This window comes from Drosophila sulfurigaster, chromosome 2L, assembly GCF_023558435.1.
Source record: "Drosophila sulfurigaster albostrigata strain 15112-1811.04 chromosome 2L, ASM2355843v2, whole genome shotgun sequence".
NCBI classification, from domain to species: Eukaryota; Metazoa; Arthropoda; class Insecta; order Diptera; family Drosophilidae; genus Drosophila; species Drosophila sulfurigaster.
The window spans coordinates 10,208,795-10,236,673 of NC_084881.1; the positions used below are offsets into that span (position 1 = coordinate 10,208,795).

The 27,879-nt window shown below is 36.8% G+C and overlaps 5 protein-coding genes across 5 annotated transcripts in view; 2 read left to right on the forward strand and 3 right to left on the reverse strand.

Annotated features, from left to right (window-relative positions):
- Positions 1 to 105: 105 nt before the first annotated feature.
- Positions 106 to 1,421, forward strand: LOC133849840 (uncharacterized). The gene is made up of 2 exons (XM_062285911.1): positions 106 to 242; positions 302 to 1,421. The coding sequence occupies exons 1-2, from the start codon at positions 213 to 215 to the stop codon at positions 1,325 to 1,327; spliced, it is 1,056 nt and encodes a 351-aa protein (XP_062141895.1). The 5' UTR covers positions 106 to 212; the 3' UTR covers positions 1,328 to 1,421.
- Positions 1,422 to 1,569: 148 nt separating this feature from the next.
- LOC133849908 (corneodesmosin) lies at positions 1,570 to 3,052 on the forward strand. The gene is made up of 6 exons (XM_062285937.1): positions 1,570 to 1,690; positions 1,905 to 1,931; positions 2,000 to 2,125; positions 2,181 to 2,339; positions 2,400 to 2,585; positions 2,652 to 3,052. The coding sequence occupies exons 1-6, from the start codon at positions 1,640 to 1,642 to the stop codon at positions 2,826 to 2,828; spliced, it is 726 nt and encodes a 241-aa protein (XP_062141921.1). The 5' UTR covers positions 1,570 to 1,639; the 3' UTR covers positions 2,829 to 3,052.
- Positions 3,033 to 3,778, reverse strand: LOC133850030 (uncharacterized). The gene is made up of 2 exons (XM_062285991.1): positions 3,648 to 3,778; positions 3,033 to 3,592 (listed from the first exon to the last, which is right to left on the reverse strand). Exons 1-2 carry the CDS (start codon positions 3,687 to 3,689, stop codon positions 3,074 to 3,076), a joined length of 561 nt encoding a protein of 186 aa, XP_062141975.1. The 5' UTR covers positions 3,690 to 3,778; the 3' UTR covers positions 3,033 to 3,073.
- An 855-nt stretch (positions 3,779 to 4,633) lies between these two features.
- On the reverse strand, positions 4,634 to 5,463 carry LOC133847772 (uncharacterized). Its single transcript, XM_062282998.1, has 2 exons — positions 5,446 to 5,463; positions 4,634 to 5,345 (listed from the first exon to the last, which is right to left on the reverse strand). The coding sequence occupies exons 1-2, from the start codon at positions 5,461 to 5,463 to the stop codon at positions 4,803 to 4,805; spliced, it is 561 nt and encodes a 186-aa protein (XP_062138982.1). The 3' UTR covers positions 4,634 to 4,802.
- Positions 5,464 to 8,455: 2,992 nt separating this feature from the next.
- Positions 8,456 to 27,879, reverse strand: part of LOC133849743 (uncharacterized) — a 64,578-nt gene continuing 45,154 nt past the window's right edge. Inside the window, exons 4-5 of the mRNA XM_062285862.1 lie at positions 10,090 to 10,699; positions 8,456 to 9,451 (exon numbers count right to left, since the gene is read on the reverse strand). Of these exons, the coding sequence (XP_062141846.1) occupies positions 8,456 to 9,451; positions 10,090 to 10,527 (1,434 nt within the window). The 5' untranslated portion in view covers positions 10,528 to 10,699. The remainder of the gene's footprint in view (positions 9,452 to 10,089; positions 10,700 to 27,879) is intronic.

The following is a 27,879-nucleotide window of genomic DNA, read 5'->3' on the forward strand; positions in this document are numbered from 1 at the left end:
GCGACGCACAAACTGACACATTGCACTTGAACGGGTTTTCCTACGAACATCGATTAAATATTGAATATACTATATTAATTGTGGGTTTACATCATAATCACCCTTGTGGGCAGCGCAGTCAGTAGTTAGTCTATAAAAGCAAACCGGCTGCTCAAAGTTGGCCCACAGTTCGCTTTAGGTTATCGCAGCAGCTAGTCTGAGATCGAGTCGAAATGAATACCAAATTATTGCTACTCGGCCAGGTAAGTTAATAATTCTTGTAAGCCTAACATGCCACTCATCTCTGTTTCTCTTCACATAGTTGCTGGCAATCAGCTGCTTTATGCAACCAACTTATGCGCATACAGAGATACCATTGGACGAGACGACAACAGCAGCTCCAACAGAGGCTACAATTCAACCAGAGGCTCAGGCTACCGCTATTCCCGATTCAAGCCTGCAGCAGCTGGACGAGGGTCAAATTGCTGTTGCTCAACCAGAGACGACAATTCCGCCAACGGAATTCACTACAGTACCAACAACAGCAGCAACAAAGCCGCCAAACCCACATGAGAATCCTCCCCACCCATATGTTCAGCCTTATCCAGATGCCTTTGGCTGGCAACAATATCCAAGACTTCCCTATAACGGGGCACGATCGCCATACCTTATTAACTCACCATTTGGTTCACCAGTCTTCCCTCAGCAGTCACAGTTTCCTGGCTTCGGTGGACCACTGTACCCCACTCCTGATACAGCTGCCAGTTCCGATGAAAAGAGCGCTGAGAAGACCTCTGATAAGAGTACTGAGAAGAGCTCTGAGAACGAAAAGTCAGATGAGCATCTGAACTCTGATGGGGCTTTTAACTGGCAACAGTATCCAAGACTTCCGTTTAATGTGGCACGACCTCCCTACTATATTAACTCACCATACGGTTCACCCGTCTTCCCTCCGCAACCGCAATTTCCTGGCTTCCGGGGACCACTATCCCCCACTCCCGATGCCGCTGATGGAAAGGGTGTTGAGAAGAGCACTGAGAAGATCGGTGATAAGAGCACTGAAAAGAGCGCTGAGACAACCAAGTCGGATGAGCAGATCAACTCTGATGAGAAGCCACAGCAACCAGCTGGTCTCCCTAGCTTTGGTTACCCGTCTTACGACCCTCGCCTCTTCCATCCAGCGATCTACTCACCACACTTGCCTCGATTGGGGCCAGTCTATGGAGGCAATTATGGAGGACATTTTGAAGGGCAGAATGAGACTCCAACGCTGCCACCGCGTCATCCTCCAAGTCCCAGATATCCCTACCCCAGCCCATCTCGTGATTACACCGTGTTCTATGGCTAAAGGTGCCTACTGCTCTCATAATACTCTCTGTGTATTACAACTGAGTCATGTAAATAAATAAGTACTTTATATTATATTATGTATTCGTATGAAATGTTTACACTTTATTGATTTGCAAATCGTGCTTTCTACGGCATTTCCCGCTAACTATTGGCAAATGATAACCCCGAGCATCGATTCTCTCACCTTGCGCAAATTTTCCAGTCAAACGTGTTAGACTATCTACATCATAGTCGTGTTAAGAGACTCAGCATGCCACTTGGGCTCGTCATAGTGCTGGAAGCTTTCAACTAATCGACACGTCGAGTCGCAATGTCGCCTCAAGTTACCGCCCTACTGTGCTGCCTGATCATTGGAATTGGGGTGAGTGGATTGATCCGGTGTCTCGTTTAATGGCATCCCAGTTACATCTAGTGACGTATATTCTTCACTTAAGAAAGAATTTAACAAACATTCTTAATGCAGTTGATTTATTCAACCATTTTTTCGCTGCCATTTGAAGCCCCCATAGTTTATATATATGTATATATATATATTTATATACAACCTCTCTTAATTCCAATTTCTTCTCCCTAAGACTGTTCACAGTGCTGCAGTCAAGAAGGTAAACTACACTAATATTATACTTTAAAGCCTTCAATCAGATTGTAATCTATTTTATTTTCACCACAGACACGCTTTAAACGTGCCGATACTCGTGACATACCATCGAATATGTTCAAGCCGCTTAACCAGGCTTCGCAGGGAAATCAGAATGCTTCGTTATCGGATGATTACCAAGATCTTAGTCTTTCCGAAGTAAGCACATTTAAGTGTTAGTCGGTATTCAATGTTAACTAATTCCCTGGCTTAGCACACAACAGGAGAGGCGCATGTAGTGACAATTCCTCCGATTCAAAATCGTAGAGTACAGATACAGAACTCAGAAGAAGACGATTATGATCAATTCGAGGCAAACAGACGCAGATTCTATAATTCCATAGCAAATGCAAATCGCCCGAGGCCTCCCATGGTATTTGATTAGTCCCTCAAATATCTAATATATATAACTAACCTTTTCATTATTTTAAAGTCTTCTTTTGGCACGAACATCGACCGAAGTTCACCGCGCTTTGGAAATTCTCGTTTCAATGGGCCACAGTTTCACACTTCAGGTTCGCAGTTTGGCCCTTCAGGTTCGCAGTATGGCTCTTCAGGTTCGCAGTTTGGATCTTCTGGATTTGAATATGGCCCTTCAGGATCAAATTTGGGGCAAACGGTAAAATAATTTCACATCATTCGATTAAAAGCCTTTATCTAATTATGTTTCTTCTCTGTTTTTTAGATTCCCCTAATAGGATCGGGCTACATAAGTCCAGATCCTTTCGGTCCAAGTTCATCCAGCAATTTCTATCGCTCCGAGTCTTATAGCTATTCCTCAGATGGCAATGGTCCGCCCCAAGTGGAGCGGAATGTTTACGACTCTCGCCTTGGTCACGGCTTTTCAAGTCGCAACTTTTAGCATCGACAACTATTGAAAATAGTCATTGTCCGATTATGCAACAAATAATACTCGTAGATAGTTGAATACTCGTTCATCGCATTTGTAATTGCACTGCTGATAAGTCCCTCTATTGTGACCTTATACGAAACGTATTCCGCATTAATTGACCTTTCATGATCAATAAAACCACATGCAATGCAACAAAGCTATTTTTATTATAAATAAACAACACTGAACAAATATTTAATTACATTGTTAACCAGCTAACAATCCAAATTAACCCAGATCTCCATAATGACCTGAGCCCTCGCTTCGATATCCTTTTCATTCATAAATCTGCTCAGCAAAATATCCAAAGGTCTCGTAGATAGATTCTGCTCATTTCTAATGAAATAGAGCTCAATGTGATTTTCCAGCTGCATCACAAAAATTTGAAATATATCATCCAGCTGTTGCTCCAAGGCATCAATTCCATGTTTATCCAATAGTTCATCAATAAGACCACCCGATTCATCCGACTCGTCCTCCATCTCAAAAATCATCTCGATTTCTTCCATTATTTCCAGCACACGCAAGTTTTCCATTCTGTTTCCAATGGCTATGAATTTGACCATCTTCTCCAACTGATTTCGCTCAGTCTCATTAACTTCCATTTGGGCAGCATCATCGACAACCAGCTGCAGAAGCTTGACAAACTTGGAAAGCACTTCTTTTGCCACATCATCTGTTAGTTGCAGTATGTCAAGTCTCAATTGCTCACAGTGCGAAATTGGGGCTGCAAACTAAATGTACAAATTTAGCAAATTGTATACCATAATGTTGTCCATTTTTGTTTACCGCGGATTGCAGCGCTAGAAGAACGAATAGATAACGCCACATTTTCCAACCGTTTTCCCGATAGTTAGGACACTGTTTGAAGCATCCGCTGATGCGATTCTCTCTTTATAAGCTCGAGGCGCCCAACTTTGTTGTTGTCTGAGACTGGTAATCATGGTTCTAAGTACTGCTAATCGTGGGATCTGTTGAACTAAGCTCAGACTCTATAATCAGTATTGAAATTCCGCTTGTCGTGTTTAGAACGTTTAACTCTCAAGATGTGTATCCAAAGATTTGTCATATTTGTTTTGCTTTTGGGCGTATGTTGCACGAACCTCTGTTAATAACATTTTTTAATGTTGCAAATTTACTCAACTTTAGCTGGTGAATGCCACGCCCCGAACAGACAGTTTATGGGAGTTGCGCAAGCTAATGAGACAACAGGATGAAGAGCAGCAGCAACATGAGCAGAGATTCAATGAAGATATCAACAGCTGGACACACGACTTGGAGCAGATGGGCATTAATTTTGTGGCATTCATCGAGCAGTGTCGCCCATTGGGCAGCCATTGTAGTCAGCGGCATGTGCAACGCCATTTACGCTCCCCTGCGACGCAGTTGCAATGAGTTAAGAGGCCGGCTGGATACCCTGGAGATTAGATACTTGGGAAAGATCAGTGAAGAGCAGCTGTTGATGCCAACACTGAGAGCAGTGCGTTTAGTTCTGCAGCAATACGATGCCGAGTTAAAAGTGATTAATGCTGAAGCTTATAAATTAGTGGAGCAGTAAAATTAATCATATTTGTGTTATTTTGAGTAGCAGATTTTGTAATTGTTATTTAACCAAGAAAATGTTACACACTACAAATATTTAGGAAGGGTATCTGTTCAGCGAATTACGAATTTATTTCAAAGCCACACGCAATCACCTAACTAATCAAATCAAAAATGAATAGAAAATTTGATAAAATTTCAATAATAAAAAGTTTTTATTTATGCGCAACTTTCAAATTAACTCGAACTTGTAAGCAAATTTGTTAAAATCTATAAAAAAATTAATTTAAATGACTTCCTTTGCTTTTTTACTCAGTAATTATATATTATAGTTTACTCAAGCATTATTAGATTACTTATTTAGTTTCCTAACAATTGCAAATAGATTTTCCAATCGTATTATTAATTTGTAGATAACCGTAATTGATGGGCCAGTCCCTCAACAATACTCTTGCCCTGCTTTGTGTAATCCATAAGACTTAATTCAGGAACTTGGCTTTTCAGAGTTTCAGGGAATTCCAGAAAAGAGATGACAATACTATCTGCAGATTCGTTCTGCCAGCGAGTAACATTTTGCATTAGTTCCAAGTGATTTTTCTGAGTCGCTGCAAAATAGTTAAGCAAATCTATTCTGATCTTTGTAAAGAAATCGCGAATAGAAACTTTCTCAGCTGGAAGTATAGCAACCAATAGTTTGTCCTCTGTTGGCTGATTAAACAAAGAGCTGTGGATCAGAGCAAATATAAAGTAGGCGGTGCTATAGTAATCTTCTTGGCCCTCACGCTTGTCAAGTTCAGTAAAGAATTGATTATCGATGGCATTGCTATCATTTAGATGAGGCAAAGCAGCTCGAGAATTGTTTATGCTGGACTTCAACACCTCATTGTAGAGTCCCTCAATCTTCTGCACAGTTGTATTTGCATTGAGACTAACTTCGCTTAGACTCTGAAAATAGAGATGTATTTAAAATAATGCATTAAATTGAACTTGAATTGGTTTACCACAGAGATAAGCCCCCAGCTGATTAGCAGAGTGAAATAGAGACACGACTGAGGAATAACATGCTGCCGTTCTGTTTAACAGTCAGAGAGAAACTGTTTCAAATTGAGATTCAATTTATAGAAACGCAAAATTTGAACTGATAATGAATGACAACAAATTCGCTTAGTGTTTAAGTTAAGTTTAGCTTTTATTAAGCACTTCAGCAAAGCCAGAAATTAAATATATGTATATATATTTTTTACATTACGATAAATTTTAGAAATGAGCAAAATTTCAAGTTTTTCAAATTGATAATAAACTGTTCATAAGTTGATTAAGCTAACTAGAAAAGGATTGCCCTATATTACACACAGTACATACATATAAGTAGACGTTAATTAATATTTTTTATATATATACATTAAATTTAGATATTTATATAAGAACTAATAGTACTTATCGATACAATAACTACCGATCGGTAATTTTAATTACTCTACGTTACTATTATATCATATTAGTTATTAGTTATTACAGTTAGCACAGAAGTGGAGAATTGTTTGAACAAATACTTTTTTTTTATATACAATCGTATTTTTCAATGGAAAGGTTTTAATATTTGTTTTATTTTTATATGAAACACAAGATTGAAATGCACGATTAGACTTGAGAATACATATTTCTTTCTTTGGCATTAGATAAGTTTAATTTGTTTAGCTTATGCAAATCTTAATTCTAGATTTATTTAACATACTAATTTTATATTCAGAATAACACGCTTTACATTTGAGTATCTCAAATACATTCAAAATGTTGATTTGTACTCGTTTCGACAAAATTCATTTGAATTCGAGTGCAAGAATTGACAAGGGAATTGAAATGATTGCCTTAATCGATTTATAACTGACATCAATATTACGTATTTACGATTTTCCATATACTATACATATATTTTCATATGATTACTTGAATATTTATTAGATTTGGGAAAGTGAAACTGTTTTGCTGTGGGTTGATCATATGTTACGTAGGTACATAGTAGGTTAAAAGTCCTTATTTAATAACATTGTTTAGGTACTTTCATGAAACTTGGATAACACGATATTGATATATCTGTAGCATATTTGTAACTGTTCTTTATAGAAATAGTTTTATATTGACGCTGCTGGAGCATTGTACTTTGAGTTCAATTAGTTGAGAATTGATGTCGCTTGTATACATATGTTATATAGATATTTAAGGCTGTTACACATACACTTACAATTAACACTTAACACATACATAGCTCAACTATATATTTGTAATCGTTTCAAGGTACACATGACGTTTCAACTTTTTGGAACACAAGGCTCCCAAGTTTATAACAGTTTCAAAAATAACTCTCAAAATTTCAACGAAAATAAACTCTCAACTTACATAAACTTAAATCTAGTTCATTAATTTCTACTATTAATTGTAATTTATAGATACGTTTTATTTTATTATAGCTTGTAAAAAATAGTTAGCTCAAGTTAGGTATGAAAATATAATATATCATTTATTTTACTAAGTTGCTTGTATAGCTCTCTTGCACTTAAATTCTGTTATCTAGAAGACAGTCCATGGAGTAGAGCTTATAGCTAGCTTGCTTAAATCTTAACAAATACAAAGTCAAAGATTAGATAAGTAATTAAATACGAAAATGGGATTAGAAAATAGTTCTGATCTGATCAATTTATGAATTTATTGTTCTTTGTATAAAATATAAATCAGAAAAGAAAATATTATTGAAACTTATATAAGGTTATCCTAAGATCTAATACACCTTGGAAAAATCGTAATATAAACTATACATAATAATTTGGAGAACTACCTAAATATTCAATATGCTTTTAAATGAAGATTAACACTGTTTAGCAAAATAAAAATTCTTTGTAGAAGCTTATTTTATAGCAACGCGTTAAAGCATTAAATTTTGTAAATTTTAGAAAATTTAATAAATTGTTTTTTGGATTTTGTCATAATTTTAAAATAATGAAATTCTTAAATATTATTTCTAATACTTAAAGTTGTTTATTACACAAATATATTATCAGTTATAATTCTTACAAAGAAGCAAAGGTTTTGTATATTTACTAGCCTAATATTAATTTCACCCAGACACCTTTCATGCAAATACCTTAATAGATATATTTTATTTTATATGTGTATGCACTTCAATTTATAAATTTATCTTATATGTATTTGTAATCACCCACCTTCAATCGATACTTATTGGTATATTGTCCTCAAATCGCAAATGTGTCACAGGCCCTTTCGATTTGTAGTTGCTATTGGACTTATTCCGAATTACCTATTTGAATAACTTCAAAGCATACTTTTAGGATGATCTCACGTGATGTTTATTTCAGCCTAAAAGTATGCTTTATTTTATTTGTAAAATTAATTCGAGTAGGAAACTGGGAACAGTTTTCAAATATTTAAATTTGTCTGGTCTTGCGAAATTTTTCATACGCTTTTTGCAAGGAAATTAAAATAATTGAATTCACGAGAAAAGAAAATTGTTTTGTGTGTTTGTATAATGAGTACTCAATGAGCACTACTCGTATTTATTAGTGAAATCATATTAATTGTTAAAGTCAAAATGCAGTTTCGTTTATTGACACAAACTAAATTAAACTTAACTAAAATTAAATTAGATTAAATTAAATGCCGAGCACAGGAAACAAATGTTACAAAAGAGACTACGAAAACAGCGAGAGTGAGAATGAGAGCACATTAGAGTTAGAGATAGGGATAGAGAACTTGTTTTATTTTTTATCACAATTGCGTATGAAAAATTTCTTTAATTGCTAGAAACCGCCACGCCCACTGCTGCTGCCGCTGCCGCTGCCGCTGCCAGCTGCACCGTTCGCCGACTGCGGCACAAGGATCCGTGGCAAGGTGAGCGATCGCTTGGGAAAACTATGCCGCTGCGGTGTCGTCTGATCCGGCGTATGTCCGGCGGAAAGCGTCGCCTTCGACTGCGATGTCGATGCTGCTGCAGCTGGCAGTGGCGGCGATACATCTGCCAGCTGCTGCATTGCCTCCGATTGTCACGCATACGACTGCGCCGTCTGGGGCATCATGCCCGCAGTGTAGCCAGCATCGAGACCGGGTCGCTCCACGAGGTTCTTGAGGCGACCACGCAGCTCCTCGAGACTCTTGGACTTCGCCTTGTTGATGCGCTTGTACTTGACATCCTTGGGCTTGGTCACCGATCGATGGTTGGACATTACACGATTGTAGGTGATAACCTGCGACTTTCCATTGAGCTGCTGTTGCTCAGCGCCTGCAGATGGCGACGGCTGCAACTGCGGCACCTTGACGCTCAGTGTGGTGCAGGGTGAATCGTGGCTGGGCGAGCGCTTCAATCCACCCAGCTGGCGACGTGGCACCGGCATTGCGGCGCCAATAGACGCTTCTTTGGCTTTCTCCGGTGTTGTGGACGCACCCGAACCTGGAGTTGCTGCATCAATTTGTCCCTCAGTGGAGCTGGAGCTGAGCGCCTTGTCAGAGCGATTTTTGAACTTGTCCCGCTTCTCGGCCACATCAGAGGTGGGCTCTGGATCCTCTTCCACCGAGTAGACAGTCTCCAGTATGTCCGGGCGTCGCAAGAAGCAATTGTTCCGCCGAGCGGCGCCGTATTTATTCAGGTTCGTCTCAATGGCATCCGATATCGAACGCACTATGGTGATGCCATCGCTCCCCAGTACGCCTCCCAATCCGCCGCTGCTCTTGCGTCGCGTGCCCAGCGTCATGTTGCTGTCCGAGTCGATGTCCTCCAGCACCACTGCCGAATCCGAATCGTTCAGCGAGTCCAGTTCGTTGGCATAGCTCGCCTCAATGCTCTCGAGGCCATGATCCACCAGGCGGGTGGAGAGCGTGTCAATGATCTTCTGCTGACGCTGTATGGTGACCTCTCGGTGGCTCAGCAGACTGGCGATTTGCTTTTGTTTCCTTTTCAATCGCGACTCCAGTAAAAGCAACTGTGAGGTTAGTGAGTTCATCTGGTCTGACTTTTCCTTCTGATAGCGATAGTGTTGTTGTACCTGAGAAGGGGGAAATAGAGAAATATTTTATTAATCTTTATATATCGTCATAATAAGGTTTAAGCTAACCTCGAAATTATAAGAATTTCTGCAAATGTTTCACCAACTGTTTTGCTCTCTTTGAAAAATTTTGTTATTACCATTCACAATACCTTACAATACATTAATTAACAATACATATGTATTGCCTATCAAACAATTTTATCAATTTATTTTGAATTAACTTATCTAACATATTTATTTTTGTGGCGTTAGGAAATTTTACAACTTTAAAGAGATCATACAGTCAGGTAAGAGTAATAACATCCTACAATAATAATTACATATGTTATTATTAATCGTTGAATGAACCTTTTCATTGAATCATTATTACTTTGATATGCCTAATGATAAGGTGCAGCAAAAAATACTTAATTATTTTTCACTTAATATGAACTCTGGATCTTCTTTTTTCAAAAGGAATTGCAACAAGTAAGACTAATAAATAAGTGAAAAAATGCACATATATTATTGCAGTAGTTATTTATGTGTATACATTTATTATAAATTATAATCTATTTATACATGAAGTGCTAAATTTTTCACAAACGAAATGAAACAATTTTCGAAATTCAAATTTCTTTCTCAAATTAACATACCTGCATTGCGTAAGCCTTGCGCCACTTCATGATGTGCTCCGTTTGGAAGCGAACCTTGGAGCGCAGCTCTTCGATGATGGCCCGCGCCGTATGCAGATCCTTGGGATCCTGGTTCATCATGTTCAATCGCAAGTTGCTGGTGTGACTGGACACGGGCAATGGCGGTGGCCATTGGAATTCCAGCGGAGGCTGATGCACATCTGTGGGCAACGAGCCACGTGGTTGGGCTGCCTTCGATGCCTTGGGTGTGGAGGGCACAGTGCCAGCTCCACTGGAGCCACCAATGCCACTAACGCTGGATGCCGTCATGGCCATTGATGATGCTGCAGCTGCTGCAGTGGCTGCTGTTGTTGGCGCTGGCTGCGAGGGCTGCTTCTGTATGCTGCATGCCATGCTGCTGATAGTCTTGGCGAATTGCGTGGCACGACCGGCATACATTTGGCTGGAATCGGGTATGGGATGTGTGTAATGCCTGGTTGGTTGGTTGGGGGCGAAACACTCCAGCTGTTGCTGCTGCTGCTGCTTCTGCAATCAGCTAGACGGCCAACATTCGCGTCCGCTGCAGCGACTTGATTGATGTCCAACTTTGGTGTAGCTGCTGTTGCTGCTGCTGAAATGCACAAAAAAAAATGTGGCAAATGTTTTATTAATGGCAAATATTTATTCGTCCACACGACAGGGACATTCAATTATAGCTGACACTGTAGCGCATCACATCCAGCTTAATGTCCTTCAGTGCTGCCTCGCTACAGTGTGATATAGTGATTAGTGTGTGAGTAGTGCAAAGCTAGTTTGATTGACACAACTGATTGATGTGCCGTCGAAGCTGTTGATGCAGTTTGTGTGCACTGCAGCTTACTTTCTTATCTTCTTTTAACTCATATGCAGATGAACATGCTGGCAATGACAACACATTTAATATGCAACTTTATTGCTAAGTATCTTTATAGATAGACAACACTATTAGAGACACTTACGTATAAACCATTGCAAGGACGATAAATATTTAGAATTATTATTGTAGACAGAATATGCGCCAGTAGAAAATTGCAAGATATAAAATATGTTAAAACAGAATATAAGTTGATGATATAAAATTCATTGCGTGAACAACAAGTAGCAAGATCAAATAATTTATATAAAGAATGCATTGGAGAGCACATACCTAAGACATCCAGCGAAAAGGACTATATAACTATTCATAATTATATTGAGAATTACTAAAACACATCTACACCAAAAGTTTAAATTGATTGACAATTGTTTACAATCAAATTAACATAGGTGATGAACTATGGCAAATCTTTTCGAGTAAATTGGATCTTAATGAAGCTAATTCTTTCATGTTACGGGAAGCGTTCTATTATTTAAGTATTTTTACATTGGAGAAAACTGCCTTTATATAGTTTATAGTATTTAATTGTTTATTTTATTTTCTATTGACGAAAACTGCCTTTACATAATTTCTCTTATTTTACAAATTATTTTAATTAAATTTCTAGCTTTTAATAACTTAAAAAAAAAAATAGAAGTATTTAATTATTTCGAGTTTTAACGCAATCACATTTCTTTATCACCTCGAGTAGCAGTTACAGAAATCACAGTCGGCAGACTCGCATCTCTGAGCCCGCTCCTTTTGGAACGTCCGCATGTGTGCACACATGCTACGAGTTGAGGCATGAGCCTGCACATTTGTCAAGGCTGCCACAGCGAATGGTCAGCGTGGGTTGACACGCCCACAGGGCAGACACACCTTGAGTCAGCAGCAAAGGACGAGTACTCTTTTTTTGTTTTCGTTTTGTTTTTGGGGCATGTTTTGGGTAATTATTCGCATAGCTTGGTTTCTGTGGAGCGTGTTTAAATTGAAGAAGAGCCACAAATTACGCATACGCCAGCTGTGACATGCAAATTACATTTGCCAGCAGAGAATAATAAGTATTATGTAAAATGGAGTTGTAGTTGCAAATGGAAATTATGTTTGCGCGTTACATTAAATTCGCGTTAAAATGCGATTCAGCGAATTGAATGCACATATTATTCATAGCATTGCCTTTCACAATGCAGCGCATTAAACAATTATAATTATTTCATTTAAATGCGTTTTGATTTAATTAATTATGTCTGTTGTCGTTGCGGCGCACCGCAAATTTAATTTATTTATGTTACAACTTTACAACTTGGCCAGCTCCATGATGACTGCATAGTTTTGCTTTTAGGCCCGATAAGAATCCTCCTAATTATGATTTTATGAGTCTTCACTTTTTGCTGCCCCTCAAACACATTTATGAGTTTATTACTTTTGTGTCCGACTGATAAGGAGATTACCTAGGCCAACTGACTGACTGACTGACTGTTTGTCTGTCTGCCACACGATGATGATGTAATGCAGTGAATGTTTGTATTGAGTTAATAATAACCATGATTTAATTGCGGCCAAGCATAATTTAGTTGAGTACAAGGGGAAAAACGCACTCAAACTATGTACAACAATCCGAAAACTCTACTAGTAATAAATCAAATTTGTAAGCATAATTATTCTCTTCAGTTTGCATAAAGTTGTGGGAGTTCTCATATTTATTTAAATTTGATAATCTACTACATGTTGCATGTATGTATGAAGTCTTCATTTTAAAATGTATATTATGTATAACATTTTAATTTTTCCTTAATACTTTGTACTTCTTTTTTAAGGGAATTTATAGTTGTGCAGCTTTAAATAAAAATGTTATCATAAGCAAAATTATTCTCTTCAGCTTGAATAAAGTTGAGAGAGTGCTTACATTTATTTAAATGAGATTATCTACTACATGTTGGATATGAAGTTCTTATTCCAAGATGAAAAACATTTTATTAATTTTTAACACTTTGTACTTATTTTTAATGCAATTTAAATTTGTACAGCATTCAAGAATGAATTTAAAAATAATTCAATTTCGTGCAGCATTTGAATCAATTTAAAATGCATTAAATATTGAAACAAAATCACAACCTGTGGTGTTGGGAAAGATTTGATTTCGACTTGATTAAGGGGCGTGACGTGTGTCTGGCAACTTAATTAGGGCCAGGCATGAAATGTTATTAGCCAGGTAATTGAGCATAGTTGAAGAGACTAGAAGGTTGGCAGGTTGGTTGGCTATAAATCGATGCTCCTTAAACGGCGGCGGTTGCCATCAAATCGACTGACTGGCTTTGGCCTTAAAAGCCCAGCCCAGCCAGGGGCAGGGACTGTGAGCAATGCCATTAACAGTTAATAGGCACGTGAGTAGCATTATTTTCCCAAGCTTTTCCATTCAACAGGCTTGCCACATTTCCCAGACGAAATAGGGATTCTAGGAGCCGGGCAATTGTCATAATTAAAAATGATGAATGAGTTGCGAATTGTGCCAGACATTGATGTTGGATGATCATCGTGCTTCGTACTTCGTACTTCAAGCGCAATCAGACTGAAAGACAGATGGACATGGAGGACGTGGTCAGATAGGAATTGCAAGAACAATCCCAGGTAACCGCAGTCAGCAGTCAGCAGCAGAGTCGTGCGTGTTTCTGGCCTTGGCTGGCATATTTGTTAATTGTTTTCAATTGCATGTTCCCCACTTTAGCTGCATTCCATCCGCCAGTTCCTCGCATTTTTTCTGCGTTCTTTTTGCTGTCATTATTGTTGGTCGTTTGCCAGCGAAAACGGAAGTTTCTTAAGCCTTTTCTTCCTCTCCGTCTATCTTTATCGTTCTTCGGCTTTCTTTCGCTGATGAATTTCACAAATTAAAGCTAAAAGTTATTTTAAATGAAAATGTTAAAAATGTTCCATGCTCTTATTTACTCGCATTCTTCTTTATATTTTTTTTCTGTCTTGTCATTACATTTCTTTTCCTTTCGTTTCGTTTTGTTTCCACCTTTTTTTTTGTCTTGCTTCAGCTGCTTTGGCATTCTGTCTATCCATAACTGAAATTTTTCACATTTTCTCAGCCAGACAAAAGACAAGTTGCACATAATTGTTTTTAACTGGGGCTCGAGTGTCAACAAGTAGTGTGGTCACAACTAATCACTTTGTTCTAAGTAGTTCTTAAATATTGTTTTTCTTTTATTGGTTCATTGAATTACAGCAGATTATATTTCATTTACTTAATTTAGTAGATGTTTTTAACGAAATTGGTTATTGATTTGAATTGATTTTTAACGTAAAGTGTTTTCTTTAATTATTTATTATTTATTATTATTATTATTCCGTTATTTATTGGAGTTTATTTATTTATATAGAAAAGAATGAGTACAATACTTTTTTTCTATATAAACCTTTAAAATACTCACTAATTTATTGCTCTTCATTATTTATATTTATTCATTTTAATTTAATTGAAAAATGGTTTTACTGCTATTAAAATTATTCTTTAGATGTTTTTTTTCCAATACGTGCAAGTAATTTGTTAACTTTTCTTTTTCTGTTTTGCATCTTAAGCAGAGTTCCTCTCGCTTTGTTTTTAATTATAATCCTCGCTGACTCGTTGCTTTCTAATCGTTGTGTGCTTCTCGTTGATTCGCCGCTTGCCACAGCATGCTAAGCTTAAAGCTTTTGTGGCTACCACTTAATTAGCCAGTTGCAGATTATAAGCTTGGGATTAGGTGGGTCGGGGATATAGCCGCCAGTTGGCTTTTAGTGTGTTTACTTCGACGTAATTACACGGCTCTCAAACTGTAATTACAAAACTGTAAACTGTAAGTCGAGCTGCGCTCGGCTCAGTCTCAACCAAAGCTGCTGCTGGCGTAATCACATTTAATGCTTGACATTAATTAAATAGTTGCTCAGCTCAAGCTGCCACACGTTGCAAGCTCATGTTGCATGACTGTGTGTCTGTCTGTGTGGCCATTGTCATTGTGTGCATTTAATGAAGCGCAAGGATGATCAAGTTAAATCGGTCGCGATGTCAAATGCCTTTGAATGTGATTTACGAATGCGAATGAGTGAGTGTGAGTGTATTCAAGCTGTTTGCTGAGTGGCTGGACAATCAATTTAGCGTTAACAATTTGGGACAGCAAGCTGTTGCTCTTAATAGCATTTTAATTAAATTTTAATAACAATGCCAAGACAAACCTCAAACATAAGCACAGCGAGCCATTGGCCACTTTAATGAAATTATGCACAGCGCGCCTAATGATATAATTTAACACCTTGCTGGATGCCGTTGCATAAGCTGTTTCCCTCCCCTAGTGCCCCACTGGGCCCGAATATAACAATAGCGATAACAAATGGCAACAAGCGCCGTGCCACGTGCCCCGCTTCGCGCGCCCCTTTCACGCTCAATGAGCATAAAATGAGCAGCTCCTGTGCGCCGTGTTGTTGCTGCTCCTGTTTCCTGCCCCACTCTTTGCCTCTTGCGACTTGTTGTCACCTTTTGTGGCATGCTCACTTTTGCAGTTCATCAAATAATCAGTGGAATTATTCTCACTGAATATTGCATCACTGCATATTGACTGCAATTGCCATGTGAATAAATCACACTCATCTGTGCCACAGAAATCCATTACGATATTCAATAAATGTAAAAGCAGATTGGACAATGATTTTCGGTTGTGATGTCAGCAAACACATTAATTTATCTTCTGTGTGAGTGCAGTTATAAATATTTATACAAAATTAAGATTGAATTTGCTTTTAAGATCTCATCATGGTTCAACTATTTTACTCACAAATAAAATAACAAAAACATGAAATCCTGCATTCCCCTTATCTCAGCACATTTTTGTGTGACATACTTCAGGTTCGACATGAATGGAAAACATTTTATTGTCATTTTTGAGTGAGCATTCCTTTCATATAGAGTATTGTTCAGAAACAAATTGAGAGTGTCGGACTACAAGATATTGTATGTATATTGAATGATTATTACTGTATTTTAAATGCATTGTGAAAACAAATAAAATATAATATTAAAGCAAATAGGTTAAGGTTATGGATCCTTAATTTGTAATCATGTGCAACTTTCTATAATTCTATAGCATATTCATTAAATTTGTTTATTGCATATGAAAAGTTTCCTTAGAATTTATATTAATTAATTTATATCTCAAGTTGTATTAGTATTTCCATATCATTTCATATCAGTTCTTTACCCTTTTCAGCCTTATTACATAATAGTTCTTATTTTGGTTTGTTTGAGAAACTCCTTAGCAGCAAATATGCAAAACTAATTGGGGAATGCAATAGACCACTTTTGGGTCCCAATGCGAGGTAGTTATTATCATTCCAAGTAGCATGCTGAGAGGGTCGCCTTTGCATTAGTCTGGGCACATTGTGAGTGGGATTTGGTTGTCTTATTGCTGAAAACTTAAGTGGGTTGGCTCAAAACTTTAAGAGCCCTAAATCTCATAGCTGACTGACAAATTTACAGCCAGGCGAAATATGGCTGCTGATGCCACAAGAGATGTTCCTTTAGGAGGGATGCGAAGGCAAAAATACCAAATCAAATTCAGCTACTTACGCATAATTTTGGCAACAAGCAGGCAAGCAAACAAACAAACCAAAGAACAACAATATCAAAACACAACCAGACACACCCTCACACATACACCTATGAAGAGGAGCATCTACTATATATATTATGTTGGTATGTGCCAAGTCACAAATGAGATGAAAAGTGTTTGCCGGAGATCTAATAAATTATTCACAAATTCCAGTTGCTGGAGGGGCGCAAGAAACCCGCGCCCAAAAGAGCCGCAAAAATGATAACAGGCTTCAGTTTGATTCAAAAGAATCTGTTGCTGCGCACTGAGTAAAATATCTTAAAGTAAACAAACAAAAGCAAAGTTGAGGTCCCAACCTGGTGAAGGTAATTGAAACTCAACTCCATTTCCCCCAGAACTTGGTTTCACTTGGTTCACTTGGTTTCACAGCAAAAATATGTGTTATTGATTGAGTAAATATTTAATGCACTTTTGTATTGCCGCTCGCACATATATTCTGCGTGTGAAGCGGCTTATTACGGTCACGTTCCGCCAATAAAAGTTAACAGCATTCCGCGCTTTGCATAAAGCAACCTCATCTACCACAACCTCGCACATCCCAGCCATCCAATCCCTTCCTACTATATTTCCCTGGGCTCAAATGAAGTGGAACTGTAACACCTGCTCCTAGGTAAAAAAAAAAAATAACATTCACTTAAAAATTCCTGCTGAAATTTTCGGAGTATAATTGCTTGCAAATTAATGTGAACTTCGCTTCAGTAATAGAAGACAGCACACGAGCGGACTGAAATAGGATATTTCCAAGAAAAACTTTGCAGCCTAGCAAAAAACATCTTTAAGAGGCTTTTGTGAATTTACTTGAAATAATTATCAATGATTCAAGATTATTTAAATTTAGGTTTAAATTTGAATGGTTAGCTTCAGATCCTATCTACTTTTCGTAGTTGGAAATTATAGTAATACCAAATTTACTAACTAAATAAATAAATCACCGATTTGTATAGAATACTAAATGAAAAATTTTGAACGAAAAGAAAAAATCAATAACATAACGAACTAATCTAACTAATAGTAATAAATAATAAAATTATTCATTTGACTGGAGGAAATTGTAGATTACATTTGTGTAGCTAATAAATCTCGCAACTTGAAATTAATCAACTTTCATTACAACATTTAAATATAAATAAAATAAATGTTTTCACATTTAAATAATATTTATTTACGCAATAAAGTCAGGCCTAATATAAAGCCAATTTGAAACACAACAACAAAATATAAATAAAATACGTTTTTCAGCATTTAAATCATATTTATGTTTCTAAAAAATACATTGGGTTTTAATTGCTTAAAATTGCTCACCCTTTGTTTAAATTATTCATAACGAAGAGTGCTAACATAAACCAGACGAGTTCTGAATCGTATCACTAACTTCCCAGAGTTGTTAAACTAATCAAATTCGCTTTTGTATATTAACATATTTCACTTCTATCCTGAGCTGTAACATTGCCACATTTTTGTGTATTCACTCATTGTTATTCATATTCATGTCAGTGAAGAAACTACTAAAGAAGGGAAGTAGAACAATTCTAGGGTATCTCATGCAGCATTCATGAAGCGTGTACTAATATTTTGGACATGACGTATGACAGGCCACAAACCAAAAGGACGAAAAAAAAAAAGAGAAATGGAAAATACAAAAATAAGAGGAAAACCTGACGTTGAACAACATTTAAACGTGTCCTTTCATGTTTTTGGTGGTCAAGGTAAACAAACGGACAGCAGCAAATGGCTGAAACCATGTCCCTGGGGCAGTTGCATACACGTGTTTTATCCACTGGGAAAGCGAGACAGACGCAAACAGTGTGGCAAGAGGAGGGAGGAGGGGAAAGTGGAAAGTGGTAGTTGTGGCTGGGTTATGTCTGCCTTTTGACGTTGCTTAACGAGCAGAGAACAAACTGTGTAAAAATCACGTTTTACGCATAAATCCCAATGCGCAACTCTGCAGCGGAGACGCGCCTAAAAGCATTCTACAGACTTTGCAGACACAACACACACACAAACGTACATCATTAATAAGGCTCAAAACCCAACTGTTTCTGCCTCAGAAAATATTGCTGAAAATAACGCAAGGCCAACACTGAATGCTGAATGCTGACCGCAGGTCACACTTTTCAACTGTCTGGCACTCGTAATGCCCCCAAAAATATTATATCTGATTAAAGTACTAAAGTACTCCTCGCTTGCTAAATAATGAAATGTTTTAATATACAAAAAACATGCAGTTGAAGCTCTTAAACTTGTGTATCTCCAAGTGTAACTTGATGCGTATAATACTTAATATAAAAGAAAACTTTCTGTTAATTACAATAAAATAATAAGTTAGAAAACTTCTGGGAAATTATGTGAAACATGACTGAATTGCATTAGAAAAGGTGCATTACAATAACAAAGAGACTTCTTCTGAAAGGAGTTCATATAAATTTTAAACTTTCTTAGATGTATACCATAACTAAATAGACAATATAAAGAGAAATCACAAATTATCAATATTTATTTTATATATAAATAAAATGAGTTTTGAAGCATATATTTAGATTTTAATCAAATAGTCAATCGTCTTCCGTAGTGTTTTCTTTAAATGTATCAATCAATAAAATAAACAAGTAAACAGATAAATTAAGTTCTAGTCAGATGTCAAGGACTCAAACTGCTCTCACAAATTTTACTGAAAATCCATTTAAAACAATCGATGTAAATTGAAGTTTTTGTTTTACTTGTGTCATCAATTTATTGAGAAGCCATATCGTTGTCAACTGCAGCAACAGCTGTTTGCATTGTCTAACGTACAGTACTCTTCGGCTAAGTAATACTGTATTTATTATATCACAGTACAAATCGAGCAGTCTGAATGTTGCCTCTCCACTTCATTTGAACTGCTTGCGGCGCTTCCCCAAACACACACAAACACCCTTTCGTTTGCAGCTCAACGTGCTTATCGACATAACAGCAACAAAAATAGGGACAACAATAGCTACGGTGATGACAACAACAAGGAAAGACGGCGGAGTAAAGCAAAGCCTTATCCTTGCCGCAGTTGGTTGCACGTGCAACAACAAACAAACGACGAGTACAGCAAATGATGTCGCGTCGTTACACCTGCTACCACCTGAATGGAGCATTACGTGACGAGCAGCTCAATCTGAGAACTCAGGCTCAACCTCGACACGACTCTCAACTCAACTCAACTCAACACAACTAGATTCTGGCCAAATTGGCTCGGGTGCCCCAAAGTGGGCTATAGAAAATTAAAGGCGGCATGCAACCGCAGATGCCACAAGTGTCAACTTGGCATGGAAATGTACTACAACTCTTCCTGTCTGCTTCACAGACAACTGGGTCAGGGGCAGAGAGGACAGCATCTCCTGCAACCTTCTGTCTATTGTCTCCTGTTTCCAGCCTGTGTCTGTGCCACAATTCAATTGCATAAACTGTCGGCATGCGGCTTTAAGTAAAACTGTACTGTGGACTCGTAATCATTTATGATGCAACTAAAGGCCAGTTAATGAAATCAGTTGATTGTTGTCATAACAATGCACTTAACGTTCGACTAAAAGCCCCTTCCAATTAGCCTTGAACGTGGCATTCGTAATAGACTATCCAATAAGCTGTCCAGTCTGTCTAGTCCTTGGGCAGGACAGACAGGGGATTATTGAAAGGCATAACATGGAAATTACTGACAATAAGCCAACTGCTTATTACACTGAACAACAACTTCCACTCAGTCTACGAATCAGTCTACGAATTAACTTAACAAATATCAAAGGGATATATTAATATAAAATATTGGAAATATTTTTAAAATTAACAAATATTACTGTAAAGAATTTCTAAGAAGTTTAATCTTTCTTGTTAAACATGTCAAGGGTTGAATGATTTTTCTATTTCATTTATATTTCAATTTCATTAAAAAAATAATGTCTCTCCCAAACCACTTTACAACTCAGCCGCATTTTAAACTTGTAATCAAATATTTAGCTCAGTCGATTTGATATGCGACATTATCTTAATCCATATAAATTAACGATAAACTTGAATGTGCACTAAATAAATAATTCCGATGCCTCTGCCTAAAACTTTTCCCAAAACTTTGCTTTGTGTTGTTGCTGCGTTTTTAGGGCCAGTGGCCCTAATTGACAATGAATATTTGATGGCTGCGCCCATAACAATACAATTACAAAAGTGATCAAAGTATTTACGTGAGCGCCCTACAAATGAACTGCAACACTGGGCGTATGAGTAACATATGACACAGAAACAGAGACAGCTAGCTACACTTGGCAGTTAAACTAGTTGGACATGCTGGTAGCTGTCCTCCATCAGAAGTCAATCGATGTAATATCAATTTGAAGTTAGCCAAAGGGAATGGCAAAGTGTAATAAGATTTTGTAAGGAAAGAGCACAGCTTGACAGTCGTTATATACTATATACTATACTATATATTACTTGACATATGGTGCAGTGGTTCACCTGGTTTTGGCCAGGCCACTCCTTGGACATGTTGAACACGCCCACGCTTAACTTTAAAACGGCTGCAATTCCAGCTAAATGGCAACAAATTTAAGCGTCTAAAAGCCACGCTGGGTGATATATGGCTAACAACGGCTCTGCTCGCCGCATCGGAGCCAACAACTTACAACTAACTGCATTTCCATTGTTCTGCACAAATACAGCACAAAAACGAAGCAAAACACAAAAATACAAAAAAAAAAATGAAAATGAAAATGAAAAGCACACAACAATCGGTTGGAAAAAAAAAGTAAACGTAAATATTTGAGAGTGCAAAAAAAAAAATGTTTGTTGCAAAGTTGTGGAAATATTTTTCTGGCTGTGGAAGCTGTAAATTTGAATTTAGTTTGTGGTTTCCAGCTGCTGATGAAGTCCGCAAATAAATGGAAAAGCATGGAACGAATAAAGCGAAGCTCTCAAGGTGAATGAGTTTCAATTAACTGAAAAGTTTACCAACTTCTGCATTAGCACTTTACTCTGTTTGCGCCAGCTCAACAAAACCGTCCAAGTTACTTTTCCTTATCGCAGTCAAATCCAAATTGGTTTTAGTCTCTCAACATTGCCACAAAGTTATTTTCCTCTTGTAGCTGATTTTTCATATTTAAATCACTGGTTATCCTTTATCAAAAGAATGTTTTTAAATTAGTTCTGCGCATCATTTGGTATTCAATTTTAATTTTGTCTGAATAATATTCTTTCCTTGGGTTCGTCAGTTCATCATTTTTAAAAGGATTGCTACTAGATTTGCACTCTAATCTATGACAAAGGCTTCTCTGATTGGCCCATTTCTCCCTTAGGAAATTTAATACATCTGCAAATGCCTTGGAAATTGCCACGCATATTTCAGTGGGTTCACATTTCCGGCTGATGTTGAACAGCCAAGCGATTTAGCATGGCAAATGATTTGTGCCAGTCATACCGTGCGTATACGTGATGCAGCCACTTGGCTACGCTTTCAGCTGATTAAGTACACAGCCAAGGTGCCACAGAGTGTACCATAAGTCTTTTAAGTGGAGCAAAACATCTTGCTATAATTTGGCGCATTGTTGCGGTCAAGTAATTTTAGAATTTTTGACCAAAAGCAGAAAATACAAAAATAAACAAGCCCAAGAAAGAAAGTAAGCAAACCTAGAATGAGAAGAAAGAAACAGCGAAAAGAAGCAAAGAAAAGAAAACAAATGCAATGGCATGAAAGAAAAAGCGTCGTGTTGTTGTCGACATGAAAGCGAATTCTTTGGCGCGTTTTAAGCCGATTTATTGGCGGGCAGAGAGAACCACAAAATGCTATAGTACAACAATTTTCAAGTTAATTTCGCCATTCGCTGTGGTCGCCGCCAAGAATGTGAAGCAAGGAAAGCGAATAGAGCAAGAGAGCGAAAGGGAATGGGAATGGAAGTGGAAATGGGAATGGGAAGAGAAAATAAATACAGCCACAAGCGCTGTAAATGGCATTTTGATTAACTAACATGACGATGGCGATAATGATGACGCTAATGATGATTATGCCGCTGCTAATGAAGATGATGCTGCTACAATTGCCATTTTCCTTTGGCTTTTGCCTTCTGCCTCTGCCTCTGCCTGTTGCTGCCTGTTGCAATGCAATTTAATCTGTGGTTAGCTGCCAACTTAAAGTTGCCACCGATCAGTGCAAGCGCAATACGCCTTTAGCTGGCTTAAAGTCGAGTCAACTTAATGCCAATGTGCCTACATCAAAGCAAAATACAAAATGGTAAATTTAAAGTAGAATTACAATTTAAATGAAAGAAAAATATTGTTCTATTTGAATGATATTAAATAATTTAATGTAGCTTCAAAATGAATGCATTGGTGTTGCTTTAATTATAAATAAGATTAACCTAATAATTTCAATATTGGTTTTGGAAGAAGGAGAAATATTTAAATTTGTAAATCTATTTATATTTGCTAAGATTAACACTTTACAATTTATTTTCGGCCGAAAGAAAATTAAGACGTTCATAATGTGAATGGAAAATTGCCAATTATACATAAGTGCAGGATTTACATTTATTTTGAATATAAACATAATATATTACAATTATGTTAAATAATTTAAAAAAAAACTTGTTTCATCGACATTATTTTACTTGATGAAAACTTTAAAGTTATTTATATTTTACTCAATACTTTACAATTCATAGGAAAATGAGAAGTTTATAAATAAATGTTGTTAATAATTAAAATTATTAATTTATTATTTGGAATCCAAATATAATATTTTTTTCTTCCCTTTAAAATAAAATGAACACTTTACTACTTTAGCTTTCTATCCATATCTATCTTTTAATATTTGCTAGACTAGTACAAGAACACTTTGACCTTAAGCTCATAAATATATTCTTATTTATCACCTCTTTTATGTAAGCACATTGCATAATTAAGAATCAGTAATTAAAATGTATATTTGATTTATATATATTGAAATATTTTAGCATGCAATTATTACCTATTATAAATAGTATTATCATGGTAATTTTAATTCGTAGTTAAATAATAACAATAATTAATAAATTCATAACATGAAATAGTGAAAACAATAACATTAACTAATAAATTCACAACGTTATTGACATTTGCTAAGATTAACACCTTAACAGTTAGGTATTTATTACGCATAAAGAGAAAATATGAAATTCATAAATCTTTGTTATTTTATTGAGTCATATTAAATAATTACAAATTAAGAATTTAAATGTAATTTTAATTCAAATGTTGTTTGTACGTAAACAAACTTGCAATTGTGTTAAGTACCCAACAACTAAAGCTCTCATTTTATCAAAGTGAAATATTAAATTCACAAATTATTGATACTTACTAGGATTAACACCTAAACATGTTAGTCATGTTTTACCCTTAGGCGAGAAAATATGAAATTCATAAATCTATTGCAATTTGCCACTTATTTTGCTTAAGCACGTTGAATAAACAATCTGTGCATTAGATTAAACTGTGTTTGCTTAGATTAATTTAGTGGGTCAGTCAAGCACTTGCTGCGTGTGTGGTTTATTAGCTTTTTGGTTTGCTGCCCGAATAAATCAATCGGTTTCTTAAACGTTCTTACATTGACTGAACCAAACTGACTGTCTGACTGTCTGATGGATTGATTGCTTGATTGATTGATTGGCTGATCAGCACGGCTGCGTTCCATACGCTCCAATTAGACGAGCCAGCGTTTTACTCGCTGTGGTTGGCCACAGTCGGGGAACCAACTTTGCTCTTCCCCCGCCCCGCACGTTTCCCCACCAACTGTTTACCACTTCTCACGCCTCTGTGCGTTGTTGGTGCCCAGTTTGTTTGTTTGGATTGTATTTTGGCTTACGGTATTTGATTTTTAATGAGGCATCGCTTAAATTGTTTGTGCCAGTTTCCGGCGCCGGGCGGTGGGCGGGGGGAAGTCAGAGGGCGCTTAGTGCGGGTGGAAGTTGATTTATCTAATACAGCTGATTGTGTGTTTGTGTGTTATGTCTGTCTGTATTTTAGAGCAACATTGAAATATAAAATTGTGTGACTCTTGACACATTTACATATTCATTTATTTTGTTTTATCGACCTTGTACAGCGGGTTAACAAGCGTTTCAAGCACGGCTGAACTGATTTCATCACTGTTTAAACTTTTAGCAAGCTTGTAACTTATAGAATATCTCGTTATAAATCACTCTAAATTCTCAGACTAAAGCTGCCTGAAGTGCTATCTTCGATAACATTTATTTTTAAGCTTTCCCATTTTGTCATCTAGTTTATTTCTTTTGTTTAAGTCGCAATTGTATAGGAAATTGTTTGCGGATTTTAATCAGGAAATTAGATCACATTTCAGAACGACATGGCAAAAATGAGCTGCAACTTTTACTATCTCTTATTAATGTGCATATTCACTGAATTCACGAGGTTATATAAAATAGCAGTTGAGCATGTGCCAACATGTTATAAAGAAACTGTTGCCAAAAATCACTTTTAACTTTTTGGCAAGTTTCCCAAAACTTAAAGCTAGTAAAGTTTAATAATCGTATATTATTTCAACAAATTGACAAAGTCTCAGGCAATGGCGTAAATAATTTTAGAAAAGCTTTAAATACAATTTAAATAATGACTGAATATAAACATATACTTCTATTTAAATAAATAGAAACAAAATGAGTTCTCAAAACGTGAATAACATTATTAAATTGGGAAAATTTTTCATTTTATTAAAACAACCTTGTTTTTATAATGTCTATCTAATCTATACCTTTGATGTTGATGTGAGAATTTATACTCTTGTTAAAAACTTGAAATAGTTGAAGTTTTATTTAATATGTAGTTAATTATTTAAAAACTTTATTTCATCCATGTTGCTGCGATTTTGAATTCTACTGTATCCAATGATAATGATACTCATCTCTTTGTCGATTACAAAGCTGCATTCGATAGTCCGACATTTAAACAGCACCATCAAGATCACATAACAATTAGGGAAAAGCTGCTGCATTTTCCGCTATCGAAAAGAGTCAGCAAAAGTGGGTTTGGCGGTAAACGAGGGCAAGACGAAGTATATGCTGTCGACAAGCAGGGAGGCGCGGCGACTAGACTCCCAGGTGGTAGCGAACAACTATATTTAGCAGCAAGATTAGATCCTTAACCTCGAGTGTCCTTGACTGAAACATTTGGAGGTGTTGAATTTATAATGTGCTGAAAATCGAAGACAAATATAGAAATAATGTCGTTAAGTGCTTGGTAATTGAATGCCTGCCGACTGTCGCTTGTCTGGTTCGAATACATGAACATGAATTTACAATGGCAATATACCTCGACCTTCGACCCTAGTTAGCCCGGTCAAAGTCAAGCTGTCAGAGGGTATTAACTCTCTGTCTCTCTCACACCCACACTCTATATCTCTCTCTATATGTTACCTCAAAATGTTCAATAATAAATGGTAAACAGCTGTGGATGTCACTAGGATGCATTTCGTCGCAGAGGCATCTGAATACCAAAGTAACATATATGTCCTATTACCAAAGCGACCTTCACAGTGAAATGTAAAAGTTTATCATCAGCATGAGGGTTAGACGTGCGTGGGAGGAAGGTGGAATGCTACTGTTTGCAAACAAAGAGCATGCAAAATCATCAGGCAGATAAAAAGCCATAAAAATAGTAGAACATGTAACAACAAACACGGAAACAAATAAAAATCAACAGAATTAAATATGCAAGCGTGCCTGGCTCCAGCAATACATCTCTCTCGCTCTCTCTCACTCTCCTTCTCTCTACACACAGCTTACTTACTCACACTCTCTCTATCGCCCTCTCTCTCTCTCTCGCACACACACACACACACACACGTTGGTCTCTTAGCGAGCTTTGCCCGGGGCTCGTTTAACAGCCTTGCCCAGCTCTAGCTCGGCTCCGGCTCCAGCTTCTGCTTCTGCTCCTGCTCCGACCCCAGCTAAGGCTTTGGCTTTGGCTCCGTTTCTGTTGCTGCTTCTGCTTCTTCTGTTTCTGCCTCTGGTCGGTCGCCTTGGCGTTGGCCAATCTGTAACATTTTGTCATGGATTTTTATGCAGCGTTCTCGACGCGGCGTTGCGTCTGTTCCTGCACCTGCCACTGCCCCTGCCCCTGCCCCTGCCCCTGCCACTGCCACAGTCTTCAACCCTGGCCGTGTCCTTCGCGTGTTTTACCTTCGACGCTGCTCATGCAAAATCAACAAGTAACATTTATGTGGGACGAAATGACAGACTACAAAAGGCCCTATATACATAATTCCGAAAAAATTAAATGTTTTCTTACAATTGAAATAAATAAAACTATGCTATATATATTTGAGCTAAGCATTAAGAGAATTATTTTAAATATGTGTTAAGTTAAATTTAGTTTAAATATGCCAATATACAACAAGGCTAAACAATTAAATATTTGAACTAAAGAACCGAATTATAATTAATTTTAATATTTTTTCTGTATGAAAATAGATATACATATTTAAACTAAAGACATATTAACATTGTTATATGATAATTTTATATATTATAATGAACTAGAGAATATAATTACAATTATTGGAATATTCTACATCTTCATTTTTCAAATTGGATACGATATTGCAAGAAGTAAAAGTATTGCTTTATAAATATCAAAAAACACCCTTGAATAATTTATCGTACAGCTTGGATAGTTTCACAATAAAATAAGAAATATCAAAAATATTTGTAACCATAACCAACTTACAAACAGCAAAAGATTCAATGTGTATATGCACTTTTATTTTTAATTTTAAGTTGCACCTTGAATAAAAATAACAATAAGAGATGATACTAGCCTCCATATAAAATCTTCAATATTTTTTTTTATAAATAATATAAATTCTCTTCAGCCCTCTTCGTAAGTAACACATATAGAAAATATACTAAAATTGTATAAAAGCAAATCCTCTTCAATGTAGGTATTGTGATTAATAAATAACATACTTGTATAACTTTATAAAGTAATAAGTATGTCAAATCTGTGTTTAAAAATATGGATTTATCACATGCTCCAGAGCAAGGTTTTAATCACAAAATGCACAGCCAAGTTGAAAATTTTATAAATACGCCTCAATGTCCTTCACAGATATGCCACAACGTCGCGTGTACCTTAAAAGTTAGGGAGTATAAAACGTACTCGGCGAGCTCAGTTCCATGTGGTGGCCTCCCTTTGCATTTAAAATTTATTTCTCACGTTTCGCTCGGCTTGGCAAAAAAGACATTTGCGGAAATGGGCCACGTTTTGCCCGGTCGG